Source organism: Sprattus sprattus (assembly GCF_963457725.1).
Source record: "Sprattus sprattus genome assembly, chromosome: 3".
NCBI classification, from domain to species: domain Eukaryota; kingdom Metazoa; phylum Chordata; class Actinopteri; order Clupeiformes; family Clupeidae; genus Sprattus; species Sprattus sprattus.
Window position 1 is genome coordinate 61,422,457 of NC_137922.1, and position 16,865 is coordinate 61,439,321.

Here is a 16,865-nt window from a genome sequence, read left to right on the forward strand (position 1 = left end):
CAATGTCTAAAGTCTGTAACGCGTATTCAGAACGCTATTTTAAGGGTGCATGTGCTTGCCCGCACAGTATAGGACCTATAGGCTACACTTTACTTTTGTCGTCTACACGAGAGATTTACACCAATTTTTTGGCAAGCCATATATAATTACAAGGAAAATAAAGTATTTACCACGTGAGGAAATCATTGTGATATCCATATCCAAGATATTTTAAAAATAGGCATACATCTAGCGTACACATTGACCCAAATGATTCAGGTTAATTGAAGCTGCGTGGCATTTGATTTATTGTATGGCTTTGTTGCATTTATTTCATGCCAGTATTATTATAAATCTTGTAAACTCATCTCTGTGTATGTGGACTTTATTTATGTACCTTGGGTTTGGTCAGCTGGTGCACTGGGTTGGGTGCCGATTTCCATGCCCCCAAATCCCTGCACTCTCTCAGGCGTGAGGGTAGACGTGGCGATGTCCTCTGCTGCCGTCAGGTCCTGGGTCGAGGCAGATCCACCTCCCGTGAGGCCTCGAGAACGTGTGTTACCTGCCAGCTTGGATTTCCCACGTCTCCGGACGTCATTATAGCGTTTTCGGCATTGTGTAACCGTTTTCGGGTGCCCCGTAGCAGAAACAATCACGGCAATATCTTCCCATGCTTGCTTGAATTTGCTCACTTTTGGAGGGTTTCTCGCATCCACACATTTTTACAAAGCCATACAATAAATCAAATGTCATGCAGCTTCAATTAACCTGAATCATTTGGGTCAATGTGTACGCTAGATGTATGCCTATTTTAAAAATATCTTGGATATGGATATCACAATGATTTCCTCATGAGGTAAATACTTTATTTTCCTTGTAATGGCTTGCCAAAAAATTGGTGTAAATCTCACGTCGGTCTCCTCGGCTGAACCTTTCGGGTCTTCCTCCAGGTAATTCCGCCATTATAATAACAATCCGCTATGGACTATGCGCTTCTCGCTCTTAAAGGGAATGTGAGATGACGCTCTGATTGGTTTATTGCATATTACGCCCAAACCACACCTATGGCTGAGTAACCTCCTTTGGACCAACCATTTGACACCTGCGCTGGGCGCAAGTGTGTTTTTTCCGCCGTTAAAATAGCAACTGCGCCATAGAGCCGCCCACACAGCTACTTGCGTTTGGCGTCGTCCTGCTTGCGTTTCTGATCGGCAAGATAGGGCCCTGAGGCTTTAACGTATCGACCGAGCGATATCGGCCGAAGTTTGATATATCCCAGCATGATCGAACGGTCAAGGTTTTATGATATGGCATTTTTCGCTCCTTTAATTTTGTAAATTAAAAGAAATCGTAATTGATAATGAAACATGTCTTTAAGTTACAGTAAAGCAACAACACAAGATATCAATATCATCTAACAACGCACAGGGCAGTGATTCTCTATCACTATTGGACCCACACACTCTACCAATGACCCACACACTCTGATATTAAAATATTCAGTATTAAGAAAAACAATATATGATTGCTTGTGTAATCGCATAATTAAATATTTTTGAAAAACTGATAAATAATCAGCCAAAGTTTGATATTCTAAATATGAAGTATGATCGTCTAAATATCATATACAACGCACAGGGCAGTGATTCTCTAACACCAATGACCCACACACTCTGATATGTGGCAGCACGGTGGCTCAGTGGTTAGCACTGTCGCCTCACAGCAAGAAGGCCCTGAGGGTGTGGGTTTGAATCCTGGTTGTTTCTGGGGCTCTTATCCCGTTCCTTCCAGGTCCTTTCTGTGTGGAGTTTGCATGTTCTCCCCATGACTGCGTTGGTTTACTCCGGGTACTCCGGTTTCCCCCACCATCATAAAGACAAGCATCACATTACATTGTATGAATCTGAATGAACGTTGGTGTTGGTCGGAGGGGCCGTTGGCGCTGATTGGCTGCCACGCTTCCATCAGTCTGCCCGTCTGTCTGTGGCTACTGATGTAGCTTACCACCACTGGTATGACTGTCTGAATGAATGGACTGGTCCGAACTTCTCTGTAAAGCGTCTTCGGGTATAAAGAGAAGCGCTATATAAAATTGAAATTGATTGATTGATTGATTGATCACATAATTAAATATTTTTTTGTAAAAATTGATAAATAATCAGTCTCTCTCTCTCTCTCCCTCTCCCTCTCTCTCTCTCCCTCTCTCTCTCCCTCTCCCTCTCTCTCTCTCCCTCTCTCTCTCTCTCTCTCTCTGTCTCTCTCTCTCTCTCTCTCTCTCAGGTTGAGAAGTTTTCCATGGAGACCGGGTTGAATAATGTATTCCGTTCTGTCCAGCCACTAAATAGTCGTGAGGTGTACACAACCGAAGCGTCATCCTCTTCCTCTTCTTCCCCTCGTTGTGTCTTCTCTGTCTTTTTGATCCTGGCCTCCCTCTGTGCTGCTCTGTGGATAAACCAGAAGCAGTAGACACAGGCTAGACAGAGAGAAACAGAGACACACTCACACACACACACACACACACACACACACACACACACACACACACACACACACACACACACACACACCTCTGTGCTGCTCTGTGGATAAACCAGAAGCAGTAGACACAGGCTAGACAGAGAGAAACAGAGACACACTCACACACACACACACACACACACACACACACACACACACACACACACACACACCTCTGTGCTGCTCTGTGGATAAACCAGAAGCAGTAGACACAGGCTAGACAGAGAGAAACAGAGACACACTCACACACACACACACACACACACACACACACACACACACACACACACCTCTGTGCTGCTCTGTGGATAAACCAGAAGCAGTAGACACAGGCTAGACAGAGAGAAACAGAGACACACTCACAAACACACACACACACACTCACATACACACACACACACACACACACCTCTGTGCTACTCTGTGGATAAACCAGAAGCAGTAGACACAGGCTAGACAGAGACGAACACACACACACACACACAGGCTAGACAGAGAGAAACAGAGACACACACACACACACAAATCATTTATATCGTAGTGCAAGGACACATTGATTTATAAAATAAATGCATTTTTCAAATAGGTCAAAAATCTTTCATAAATTGCGGTCAACGAGTGATATGTTTTGCTTGAGTAATAGTGTAAGACTTACATAACTTCTCAGGGTTTTAGAGTATATATTTTGGATTTGTATTTTTTAATGTTTGGCAGTGGAATTGATTCAACATGAATTCAGTGCAATATTCTTAATTCAACATTTTATTGATTAATTGTTATATAGTTTGTTACGCATCAATAAGTAATTATGTAAAAGAAAAATCATCTTCCTCATTGACGTCTGTCAACTAATGAACTATCTTAAAGAACATTGCAATAAGACAACGGTTATAAATCAACAATAAAGAATGTGACATTCATTTCATTTTCAATGTTCTGTCTGTCTCTGCTGTACATAGATGACACAGCACGTTTCATACCAATGTGTTATGTAACTTTGGGATGTGAACACACACACAAACACAAACACACGCACACGCGCACGCACACGCACACGCACACACACAGACACGCACGCACGCACGCACGCAAGCACGCACGCAAGCACGCACGCACGCACATGTCATACAACCAGATGCACTCAGGAGTCAGAGCGACCCTGTGACCTTTGACCCTGTGACCTTTGAGGCAACCGAAACATCCCAATCCTTATCACTAAAAAATGCAGTTGGCGCCTCTCCATTTATGACGTAGGCGGCGACTGCTCGCCTGAAGTACAAACACAGCAGCCTGAGCGACACTTTTTTTTTTTTGACACCGATCATTTCAAAAGTGTCGCAGACTAAAGTATGAACCCAGCTTAAGACTCAGAAGGACAGCTAATAGAACTGGCACATTCAGGAACATACAGAGATCTGCTTACCCTACAGACACACACACACACACACACACACGCACACACACACACACACACACGCACACACACACACACACACACACACACACACACACACACACACACACACACAGACTCAGAAGGACTGCTAATAGAACTGGATCATTCAGGAACATACAGAGATCTGCTTACCCTACTTCTAATTCTAAAAATCACGAAGGAATAAGAGAAGAATAAAAAGACATTCATATATACGAATCATAATACTTTAGTTCTGACTGGAATCACGCCTATGACTTTCCTGATTTCATCTGATTTCATAATTGATATAACCATGCGTGGCACGACATTGATATTATTATTATTGATTTACTGTGAAGATGCTTTGTAAACATCTAAATCATACGTTCTAGTAATAGTTGTAAACTTCTCAAATGATATGATATTTGAAATGAAAGCCTTGCGTTGCCTTGCTCATTAATATCTCAGTCTAAAGCCTTGCGTTGGGCAAACACACACACACACACACACATAGCTCAGTCTAAAGCCTTGCGTTGGGCACACACACACACACACACACACACATAGCTCAGTCTAAAGCCTTGTGTTGGGCACACACACACACACACACACACACACACACACACACACACACACACATAGCTCAGTCTAAAGCCTTGCGTTGGGCACACACACACACATAGCTCAGTCTAAAGCCTTGCGTTGGGTACACACACACACACACACACATAGGTGTGAGGAAGCATTTGCATGAGGGTGAGGAAGTCTGTGTCCAGTTTCGTAGTTTACTCAGATCTGTTTCAGATAAAGACACACACGTGTTGGTTGTGTTTCAAGAAGCATTTGTATGTCCTGACAAGATCATGTCACGTGTGTCAGTGTGCATGTGTGTGTGTGTGTGTGTGTTTGTGTGTGTGTGTGTTTGTGTGTTTGTGTGTTTTTTTAAATGCTCCTAGTTTGTACTCTTTGTTTTAGTGCACAGCCTCACCTCCAACCTGCATCACCTGTCCGTGTCTGCCTCACACACCACCACTGCAGGACACAGCACACACACACACACACACACACACACACACACACCCTCACGTCTGGACACAGAGCCCACCCTCACTACAGGACACAGAGGCCACCCTCACTACAGGACACAGAGCCCACCCTCACCCTCACTACAGGACACAGAGCCCACCTTCACGTCTGGACACAGAGCCCACCCTCACCCTCACTACAGGACACAGAGCCCACCCTCACCCTCACTACAGGACACAGAGCCCACCCTCACCCTCACTACAGGACACAGAGCCCACCCTCACCCTCACTACAGGACACAGAGCCCACCCTCACTACAGGACACAGAGCCCACCCTCACTACAGGACACAGAGCCCACCCTCACTACAGGACACAGAGCCCACCCTCACCCTCACTACAGGACACAGAGCCCACCCTCACTACAGGACACAGAGCCCACCCTCACTACAGGACACAGAGCCCACCCTCACCCTCACTACAGGACACAGAGCCCACCCTCACCCTCACTACAGGACACAGAGCCCACCCTCACCCTCACTACAGGACACAGAGCCCACCCTCACTACAGGACACAGAGCCCACCCTCACCCTCACTACAGGACACAGAGCCCACCCTCACTACAGGACACAGAGCCCACCCTCACTACAGGACACAGAGCCCACCCTCACTACAGGACACAGAGCCCACCCTCGGCCTGTACAGGAGGACCCATAGCCTTGGCACACACACACACACACACACACCCAGGACCCATAGCCTTGGCACACACACACACACACACACACACACCCAGGACCCATAGCCTTGGCCTGGACAGGAGGACCCATAGCCTTGGCCTGGACAGAAGGACCCATAGCCTTGGCAGACACACACACACACACACCCAGGACCCATAGCCTTGGCAGACACACACACACACACACCCAGGACCCATAGCCTTGGCAGACACACACACACACACACACCCAGGACCCATAGCCTCGGCACACACACACACACACACCCAGGACCCATAGCCTTGGCAGACACACACACACACACACACCCAGGACCCATAGCCTCGGCACACACACACACACACACCCAGGACCCATAGCCTTGGCAGACACACACACACACACACACCCAGGACCCATAGCCTTGGCAGACACACACACACACACACACACACCCAGGACCCATAGCCTCGGCACACACTCTCCTTCCTATCGCATCTCAGCCCGTGTCATCTCTGCATGAGTCGGCCAGCATCATCACGCTCTAATGCATATCCCAAACCAGAAAGACAGGAATGTTTGGAAGTTTCCTAAGACAATGCATTGCACAGAGATGTCTCATGTTTCCATATCACACACACACACACACACACACACACACACACACACATATCACATGTGCTAATGGCATGGTAGCCCTATGGTAACCCTAACCCTGAAACACATTACACTAGTACTTCAGTAATTCAATCATATTTACCCATTTTGCTACATTTAGTTGTCAGCTGTGTTCTCTCTGAATAAAGTCTGAAATCGAAAGTCACAGAACGTTATTTTTTTTTATTATTCATACGTATAGAACCAAGGCAGAATAGTTCTGTTATGATGCACAGCAACCTGTACTGTACAGCAACACAGTGTCAGTGTATCAGTTTTAAAAGAATAACTGTTTGTAAAGTTTGTTTACAAAAGGTCTGTTTGAAATATTTGGACCCAATCCACATTGTGTCCTCAAATATAGAGTAATGAAGATGAATATGACATCATAAATATAGAGTAATGAAGATGAATATGACATCATAAATATAGAGTAATGAAGATGAATATGACCTCATAAATATAGAGTAATGAAGATGAATATGACCTCATAAATATAGAGTAATGAAGATGAATATGACCTCATAAATATAGAGTAATGAAGATGAATATGACATCATAAATATAGAGTAATGAAGATGAATATGACATCATAAATATAGAGTAATGAAGATGAATATGACATCATAAATATAGAGTAATGAAGTAAGATGAATATGACATTAATGCAGTCATTTGTCAGCCATCAGGCCCTGCTCTGCATTCCTGACTGAACTGGTACGCCCTATAAGATAACCGCAGTACCACCCCTGGCCACCGCACCGCCACCCCAGGCCAAATCATTCACCAGCCAGGTGGCATTCCAACTTTTTAATGACAGTCTTAAAACTTCAAATAGGATTCCGTTAAGTAGAAAGTGGAAATTTGCATACAAACATAAAGATAAGTTAATTTACTAGAGCGGGGTGGATTAACTCCCGATTCGAGGTTTACTCCCGAGGGTAAAATGCAACTAAACTAAACTAAACTGAAAGGTTGATGAAAACAGACAGTCTTAAGCAGTGTATGGCTCGAGTTGGAGATGTTTGTGGTTCAGATCGGCACTGCTGAATCCGGAGTATGTTCCACGTGCTTCGTTACGGCTTTTTGCTAGAATAAAGACTGCTGCGTCACCCTCAAGACAAACTTCATTTTTCCTACATAGACTGTTGCCATGTTTGCACATATCTTGCATGTAACCTATCTGTGTGTATGTTTGCAGGTGTTTGCATTGTAGTTGTACGCAAGTGTCATTTGAGTGATTATCTTATGTTAGTCTTTATTAGCTTTGAACGGGACGTTTTACAAATGTGGTGATCTAGTCTAGTCTAGTCTCTCTTTCTCTCTCTCTCTCCTCAATGCTGAACACTCTCTCTCTCCCTCTCTCTCTCTGTCTATCTCTCTTTCCCTCTCTTCCTCCTCCTCTCTCTCTCTCTCCTCAATGCTGAACACTCTCTCTCTCCCTCTCTCTCTCTGTCTATCTCTCTTTCCCTCTCTTCCTCCTCCTCTCTCTCTCTCTCCTCAATGCTGAACACTCTCTCTCTCCCTCTCTCTCTCTGTCTCTCTCTCTATCCCTCTGTTCCTCCTCCTTTCTCTCTCTCTCCTCGATGCTGAACGCTCTCTCTCTCTCTCTCTCTCTCCTAAATGCTGAACACGCTCTCTCCCTCTCTCTCTCTGTCTCTCGCTCTATCCCTCTGTTCCTCCTCCTCTCTCTCTCTCTCTCCTCAATGCTGAAGGCTCTCTCTCTTTCTCTCTCTCTCTCAATGCTGAATGCTCTCTCTCTCTCTCTCTCTCTCCTCGATGCTATGCTATGTTAGTCTTTATCTTCCTCGTTCCAACTGACTAAAATGCGTCAAAACAGGTCAGGAGAAAGCGCTAGCAAACCAGGGAAGGGCGACGCCTCTTCAGACTCTTTGATATGTAGCCACACGCCAGGAGGCTTTAGTTCTTTAATCCCCATGCATGTGGCATTAAGAAGCATGTGGCATCAAGAAGTGCATGCCACTGGCACGGAGAGAAAGGTGTTCAGTTGATGTTGAAACAGTTTCAGAGAGGTTGTGATACAACTGTATGATCATTTTGGAGAATGCAGTTTGTCATGCTGTTTAATTGTCTTAAATTACAGAAAAACTTTGTTTCTGCTATTTGGCCAAGCCAAACATCAGAGAAAACCAGATATGATACAGACAGATTCAGCGTCAGTTGGCGATAACTGGGTTGAGAAAGTGTAATGTCTTAACAGACACTGAAGACAACATAGCAGTTGCAAGAGTCTGGGAAGTTAATGTCACAATACCATAAAAGAAAAACATGGAGCTCTATGATGTCACAAAACCATGACAGAAAAACATGGAGCTTTATGATGCCACAATACCATGAAAGAAAAACATGGAGCTCTATGATGTCACAAAACCATGACAGAAAAACATGGAGCTTTATGATGCCACAATACCATGAAAGAAAAACATGGAGCTCTATGATGTCACAATACCATGAAAGAAAAACATGGAGCTCTATGATGTCACAATACCATGAAAGAAAAACATGGAGCTCTATGATGTCACAAAACCATGAAAGAAAAACATGGAGCTATATGATGTCAAAGTCAAAGTCAAAGTCAAAGTAGCTTTATTGTCAACTACTTCACATGTGAACATACAAAGCAGTCGAAAGAACGTTTCCCACTCTCCCCACAGTGAAACATATAAGTGCACAGGCACAACAGATAAACAACAGATAAACATTAGATAAACAAATGTCACAATACCATGAAAGAAAAACATGGAGCTTTATGTCCACTGGTGGGCAGTGCTGTAGTGGTCCCTGGAGAAGTGGGTATTCTCTTCACTTTGCAATCGTTTTAAGCAGCCCATACAGCACAGGCTAAACTCCCTGTTTTGAGAAGTGGGCATACACAATGCTGACTGAAAAATAAGTGTGTATACCTGCGTATACCCTAGACTACACAAATGACACACACACACACACACACACACGCAGGGACGTGCACAGGAATTTTGAAGGGCAGTTGCGTATAGCGTTCATTTTTAAAAATACTGCTGATGGCACTGCTACCCTTACGCTAACCCACTGCTACACGGCTCAGAAGGAGCCAATCCGGCACGCTCCACTGCAGTCAGGGGCGTCTTAATAGCACTTGAGGCCCCTGGGCTATGGACTTAGGCCCAGGTAAGCCTGTGCATTAAGGCGCCACTGACTGCAGCAGAGCAGCACCTCTCGTCCTATTAGCTCCTCTCCACTCATCTCTTCTCTTCTTTCCTCTCTATGTCTCTCGTCCTGTCTTTTGGTATCTTCTCCTCTCCAGTCATCTCTTCTCCTCTTCTCTCCTCTCCAGTCATCTCTTCTCCTCTTCTCTCCTCTCCAGTCATCTTTGCTCCTCTTCTCTCCTCTCCAGTCATCTCTTCTCCTCTTCTCTCCTCTCCAGTCATCTCTTCTCCTCCTCTCTCCTCTCCAGTCATCTTTGCTCCTCTTCTCTCCTCTCCAGTCATCTTTGCTCCTCTTCTCTCCTCTTCAGTTATCTTTGCTCCTCTTCTCTCCTCTCCAGTCATCTTTGCTCCTCTTCTCTCCTCTCCAGTCATCTTTGCTCCTCTTCTCTCCTCTCCAGTCATCTTTGCTCCTCTTCTCTCCTCTCCAGTCATCTTTGCTCCTCTTCTCTCCTCTCCAGTCATCTTTGCTCATCCTCTCTCCTCTCCAGTTATCTCTTCTCCTCTTCTCTCCTCTCCAGTCATCTTTGCTCCTCTTCTCTCCTCTCCAGTCATCTTTGCTCCTCTTCTCTCCTCTCCAGTCATCTTTGCTCCTCTTCTCTCTTCTCCAGTTATCTTTGCTCCTCTTCTCTCCTCTCCAGTTATCTTTGCTCATCTTTACTAACCATTTCTGATCTGGCAGTTGGCAATTAAAAGATAAAATATAAATAAACATGAATAATAAAGCCATCTCAGAGAAATTTACATGAAAAGCCCTGGAGGTGTCTTAAGCAGTGTGTGTGTGTGTGTGTGTGTGTGTGTGTGTGTGTGTGTGTGTGTGTGTGTGTGTGTGTGTGTGTGTGTGTGTGTGTGTGTGTGTGTGTGTGTGTGTGTGTCTTAAGCAGTGTATGGCTCGAGATGTTTGTGGTTCAGATCTGCACCTCTCTTCTCACGCATACTACTGTACATTCATCATCTAGCTGATACTCATCATCAAGAATGTCACCCTCCCTCTTTCATGATGATCAGAATGAAAGCGGACTGTGATGAAACTGGCACTGCACTTTTAAAAGTAAATAAACGTTGAAATGCCCGTCAGCACTATTGTTGGTCACTGGAAGAGTGTGTGGCTAATGAAAATTCCAGGTGACTCAGATCTGCACCTACCTTCTCAATCATACTACTGTACATACATTATCTGACTCATACTCATCATCACGAATGTCACCCTTCCTCTTGCTTTTTAAAAACCTATTCTTTTTTAAAGCAATGCTTTTACAAAATGTTTTTTTTTTTTTTAACTATGCTTTTGTTATGGGCTCTTTTTAACTATGTAGCACTCTGAGATTCTGTTTGAATGTAGAGTGCACTACAAATTAAACTAGAAAATGCATTTCCTGAAGGAAATACCAGTGCATAAAATGCAAAAGTTAAGAAAGGAAGAATAAAAGAAAGAATAGTGAAAGAAGGAAAGAAGAGTAAAAGAAGGAAAGAAGTGTGGAGGAAAGGAAAGAAGAATGAAGAAAGTAAAGAAGAGTGAAAGAAGGAAAGAAGAAAAGAAAGCAGAGTGAAGAAAGTAAAGAAGAGTGGAAGAAGGAAAGAAGAAAAGAAAGAATAGTGAAGAAAGGAAAGAAGATTGGAAGAAGTAAAGAAGAAAAGAAAGACGAGTAAAAGAAGAAAGGAAAAAATAGTGGAAGAAGGAAATGAGAGTGGAAGAAGGAAAGAAGAGAGGAAAGAAGAATGGAAGAAGGAAAGAAGAAAGGAAAGAAGAGTGGAAGAAGGAAATGAGAGTGGAAGAAGGAAAGAAGAGAGGAAAGAAGAAGGAAAGAAGAAAGGAAAGAAGAGTGGAAGAAAGAAGGAAGGAAGGAGTGAACAAGAGTGGCTCTGGATAAAGACAGTAAAGAGAGAGTGAAGAGGGAAAATATTGAAAGAAGGAGAAAAAAAAGTGAAGCAGAAAGATGGAGTGTGAGAGAAAGTAGAGTGAGAGGGATAGAAAGAAAGAAGGAGAGAGGAAAAAAGTAGAGTAAGGAAGTTGTCTCTTAATATCCCTAGTTATACAGTTGAATGGAGAGGGACAGAGAGAAGAGGAGCCTTGGAACTTTGGCGCAGGTGTCAGTGAAGCACAGGTGCAAGCCAGTTTAATGACCCGATTATGATGTCATAATGGCCCAATGTAAGTCAATGGGAACATTTGTATTAGTTTTTATTTAATATCTTAAAAAGTATAAAGTTCAGAAAAATAAAATTACATAGCAAAAGTGTCCTTTACAAGACCTACGCAACAAAGTTTGAACGAAGTTTCTAAGTTAAGCGGTTGGAGCTGAATTAATTGCAGAAGTCGCAAAAGCCTAGGAATAACAATACAGTACTGTAATTACTTAATATTATTGTTATCATCAGAGCCGGTTCAGACCTCCATAGGGCCCTAGGCAAAATTCTGCCAAGGGGCCCTCCTAACTGAACCCCCAAAATGTTCACAAAAACACAAAGACCTAAATTCTTTAAAAGGCAGCCTATTTACAATCAACAGTACAGCTCCCATGCTAACATGAAAACACACACATTGGTTGTAACTTTCAAATCTTCAATGGTCCAGTAAAAAATATGCCAAGGTTCTCAGAAGCAACTATTTGTTATGAGGGCCTTATACATGTGCCACTGAGATCAGATCAGTTTATCGTATCGTATTCGCGTGTAGGTGTGAAGATTTTCAAGGGAAACGGCTCTTGTCGTTACCTGTATACATGTGCAAAATGTAAAGCGGTTACATTGCCTCGGGCATGCGCAAAGACCACGGAGATGTGCTCCCACCTGGTTTGTTTACTAACAACATCAACGTGGATCCGCATCGCAGTGGCTTAAAGTTCCCTTCTTTCTATCAGCATATAGTTCTTAATATTTTCTTTGAATAACCACTCTCGGATGGAAAGAAAACGAGTCTACGCGTGGATGTGTTTCAACAACGGTAGAAAACTGTGTTTGCTCCGTCTTTTACTGGACTCATAATTATATGACAGTGGTATTAGTTACAGTTGAGACACCCGAAATAACTTGCATGCGCAGCAATCCTGAGACGTGATTTTTAGTTTGCACATGAATACTAACGTCTTCTTTGATCCCAGGAAATTTGAGCACATAACCCATCTCCCTTACGGAGATATTGGCGAAAGTTAACCTACTTCATTGCAAACGTCTAGTTTTTCAAACGTGTCTAGTTTTTGTGCAGTAGTGAATAGAGTCTCAGTCTACTACACCATGCATAGCATATCATGTTTGTAGAAAATGATTAAGGTGCAACAAATGCCAATAAGCATATTTCAATTAAATGATGCACATTGCAAACAAAATGGTGCGGCTGGAGCACAGGGAGGGACAACGGTGACGCAGTTTGGATGTAGCGACAAACATTTATGTGCTGTAACAAACAGTGTTAACCAGTATGTGAGTAACGTGGCTTTTATTAAAACATAGCGTGTGTAATGTGTAGCTATTTCATTCCGTTTATTAACCTTTCCGGCTGTCTGTATTACTAGCCAGCAGTAGACGTAACGGAAAGGGAGCATTTTACTCCCCGGCAATCTCTCTACAAACTTCCATATAGACGCGGGATCAGCAGAGGAAAATCTACTTTCCTTTTGGGAGAAACCAGGCCAGTCGTTCCCACGACTACAGCACCTTGCAAAACGAATTATATGCGTTCCAGCAACAGGTGCTGCGAGTGAGCGCTCCTTCAGTGCAGCAGGGCGCGTTATAGAAGCCAGGCGAGAGCGCCTGAATCCTGACACTGTAGATGCTATTTTATTCCTGCATAGTGCTAAGACAAATTCTAAATAGAACGAAGGTAAGGCATATCAGCAGAGGTATATTTTGGTTACATTAGGATGGCTACGTTTATAGCTTGCGTTTTGGGCGCACCACAATGCCAAGAAGTTTGTCGCGACTGTAATGGCATATTTCATTGTGGGGGTGATTGATAGTTTAAGGCTTACGAGACACGGTGTTTTCCGATGTTTTACTGAGTCCTCTCTGTCTCTATCACACACACACACACACACACACACACACACACACACACACTAACGGAAGCAAAAAAGGTTTAAATTAAGTGACATCCCTCAAATGTCGCGTCTCCCGCAAACCTGCAAACTATGAGTCAGCTGTCAGTATTGGAAGAAGCCTTAACGTCTCGAAGATGAAACTTCCTGGGTTATTTTGTTTGGTTAGGCTATTAGTTATATTTTAAAACAGCCAGTCATTGTAGCCTACCACTCATGGAATAAGGAATTTCAAAGAGATGATGGAGTGAACTTTCTAGCCTCCTGTCACCGTCTCCCCCCAGTCACGCACGGCCTCCCCCATGACACATCGGCCTGATTTGACACGCCCTTTTCTAAGACGAATTAACGTGGTAAACCACCTCTCTCGAAAGGCTCAGACGATCGGCGGAAAAACTAACGGTTTACATCTAGACCCCTTATACATGAGGCAATTGTAACACGCTCGCGAGTTTCTATCGTGGTAGGCGCAATGTAACAGCTTTACATTGACGCATGTATAAGGGGCTATAGAAAGACTACAAACTCTGAATCACTTGTGTTGGAATTAAAACCATTTTATTTAGCAGATCCATATTGTCCGTTTTCTGTTGAAGTGGTTGCTAGGCAAACAAATTGAGTCGTGTGTAACACCCACCAACGTAATAACTTCCCACCAACGTAATAACCCTGCCAACGTAATAAAAAAGTGTGCATTTCAGACGTAATAGCCCGGCCAACGTAATAATTTCCTGCCAACGTAATAATTCTTGCCTCCTGCCAACGTAATACACAGCTTCCTGCCAGCGTAATACTTATTACGTTGGCAGGAAATTATTACGTTGGTGGGAAGTGTAACACCCACCAACGTAATAACTTCCCACCAACGTAAAAATCCTGCCAACGTTATAAAAAAAAGTGTGCATTTCAGATGTTATGGTCCGGCCAAGCTTGAGAAGTCTTACATTTTGTTACATTTTGTCCCACCAATGTAATACATTTGATCATTTGCTTAATAGATTCCACTGGGTAGTAAGTTTTTATTTGTATTGAAGGGGCAAAGACATGTCAGGATTCTCATCTCTTATCTGACACATTTAACCATACAGATATATGCCTCTTTTCCACTGTTTTCTGGTAGGCCTTCGATTGTGCAGGCAAAATGAGCGTTTGTGCACAAACCGTCTTTAATATAGCCTATTTAACTTTGTGACCTTAATTGACCATAGGCTACTCAGCACCCCCTCAACATCCAAATGACTCGAAAATGGTTGGAATCGTTTGTGCTTCGTTTGTGCACGATTGTGCAGGCAAAATTAACGTTTGTGCACAAACCGTTTTTATATAATTTAACTTTTAATTTTTTGGAAGTAGGTGACGCACCCCGTCAACATCCAAATGACTCAAAAATGCTTGGAATTGTTTGTGCATGTGTGTGTGGGTAAAATTAACGTTTGTGCACAAACCATTTGTATGTCATTTTGTTTGGTTTTGTCATTTTATTTATGTTAAGTCCTAAAAGTTAAATATCTTAAAGACGGTTTGTGCACAAACGCTCATTTTGCCTGCACAATCGTGCACAAACGACGCACAAACAAATCAAAATACTTTTATTCATTAACTGGGCCCTGTTTCTCGACAGGTTAGTTGCTAACTAAGTAGCAACTTAGTAAGTTGCCAATGGGACATTGCATTGCAGCCAAGTAAGTTGCTAACTTAGTTAGCAACTAACCTGTCGAGAAACAGGGCCCTGAATTAGGGTTGCATTTGCATGTAGACTTTGTTGCCATCTAAGATCTTGTTGCCATCACTATTTCTTTGTATTATTGTTCAAAACTGTATAATTAAATGTGTCAGACAAGAGATGAGAATGTCATTGGGAACAAAGTCTTCAATACAAATAAGAGCTTACTGCCCAGTGGAATCTATCAAGCAAATGATGAAATGTATTACATTGGTGGGACCAAATGTAACAAAATGTAAGACTTCTCAAGCTTGGTCAAGCTATTACATCTGAAATGCACACGTTTTTATTATGTTGGCAGGGTTATTACGTTGGTGGGAAGTTATTACATTGGTGGGTGTTACACTTCCCACCAAAGTAATAATTTCCTGCCAATGTAATACTTATTACGTTGGCAGGAAGCTGTGTATTACGTTGGCAGGAGGCAAGAATTATTACGTTGGCAGGAAATGATTACGTTGGCCGGGCTATTACGTCTAAAATGCACACTTTTTTATTACGTTGGCAGGGTTATTACGTTGGTGGGAAGTTATTACGTTGGTGGGTGTTACAGTCGTGAGAAGACTTGAGCTTAACAAAACGGCATGTTTTTGATTTACAATGACCGTGTCTTTATAAAATGAAAGGAGAGTAAAATGCCATAATAAACAACGTACTAACCTCGAAACATCAAACCAATACTTCAAGCAACAGTTTGATATTTCTCGGTATGATCTCACTCTATTAATAAGTGTTTATTATTGTCATAATATTTCACGAAATAAATCGTATCTGCGTCTATATTTGCCTGTGGGCTATCCAAGCAAACAAACTTCAATCTTAGTCAATATGTATCCATTACTTTCCATTTTGTTAAGTGCAATTGTAACTATACAAGGCTACAACTAAAACTAGAAAATGCATTTCCTGAAGGAAATACCAGTGCATGAAATGCAAAGGTTAAGAAAGGAAGAAGAAAAGAAAGAAGAGTGAAAGAAGGAAAGAAGAAAGGAAAGAAGAGTGGAAGAAGGAAAGACAAAAGGAAAGAAGAGTGAAGAAAGGAGAGAAGAGCAGAAGAAGGAAAGAAGAAAGGAAAGAAGAGTGAAAGAAGGAAAGAAGAAAAGAAAGAAGAGTGAAGAAAGGAAAGAAGAGTGGAAGGAGGAAAAAAGAAAAGAAAGAAGAGTGAAATAATGAAAGAAGGAAGGAAAGAAGAGTGGAAGAAGGAAATAAGAAAAGAAAGAAGAGTGAAAGAAGGAAAGAACAAAGGAAAGAAGAGTGAAAGAAGAAAATAAGAAAGGAAAGAAGAGTGAAAGAAGAAAATAAGAAAGGAAAGAAGAGTGGAAGAAGGAAAGAATAGTGAACAAGAGTGGCTCTGGATGAAGAGATAAAGAGAGAGTGAAAATATTGAAAAAAGGAGATAAAAATGGATTGAAGAAGAGAGATTGAGTGTGAGAGAAAGTTGACTGAGAGAGAAAGATGGAGAGATGGAGAGAAAAAAAATAGAGAATGGAAGGTGTCTTAATGTTCCTAGTTACAGTTAAATTGAGAGGGACAGAGAGAGTAGAGGTTCCTTTGATTTGGTGCAGCTGTCAGTGAAGCACAGGTGCAAGCC

General features: G+C 42.7%; 1 protein-coding gene across 1 annotated transcript in view; it reads left to right on the forward strand.

Annotated features, from left to right (window-relative positions):
* Positions 1 to 5,655, forward strand: part of LOC308362941 (uncharacterized protein) — a gene marked incomplete at both ends in the record, with an annotated part of 28,944 nt that extends 23,289 nt beyond the window's left edge. Inside the window, 2 exons of the mRNA XM_080835667.1 lie at positions 2,260 to 2,374; positions 5,030 to 5,655. Coding sequence (XP_080691793.1) covers positions 2,260 to 2,374; positions 5,030 to 5,655 — 741 coding nt within the window. The remainder of the gene's footprint in view (positions 1 to 2,259; positions 2,375 to 5,029) is intronic.
* Between the last annotated feature and the right edge of the window lie 11,210 nt (positions 5,656 to 16,865).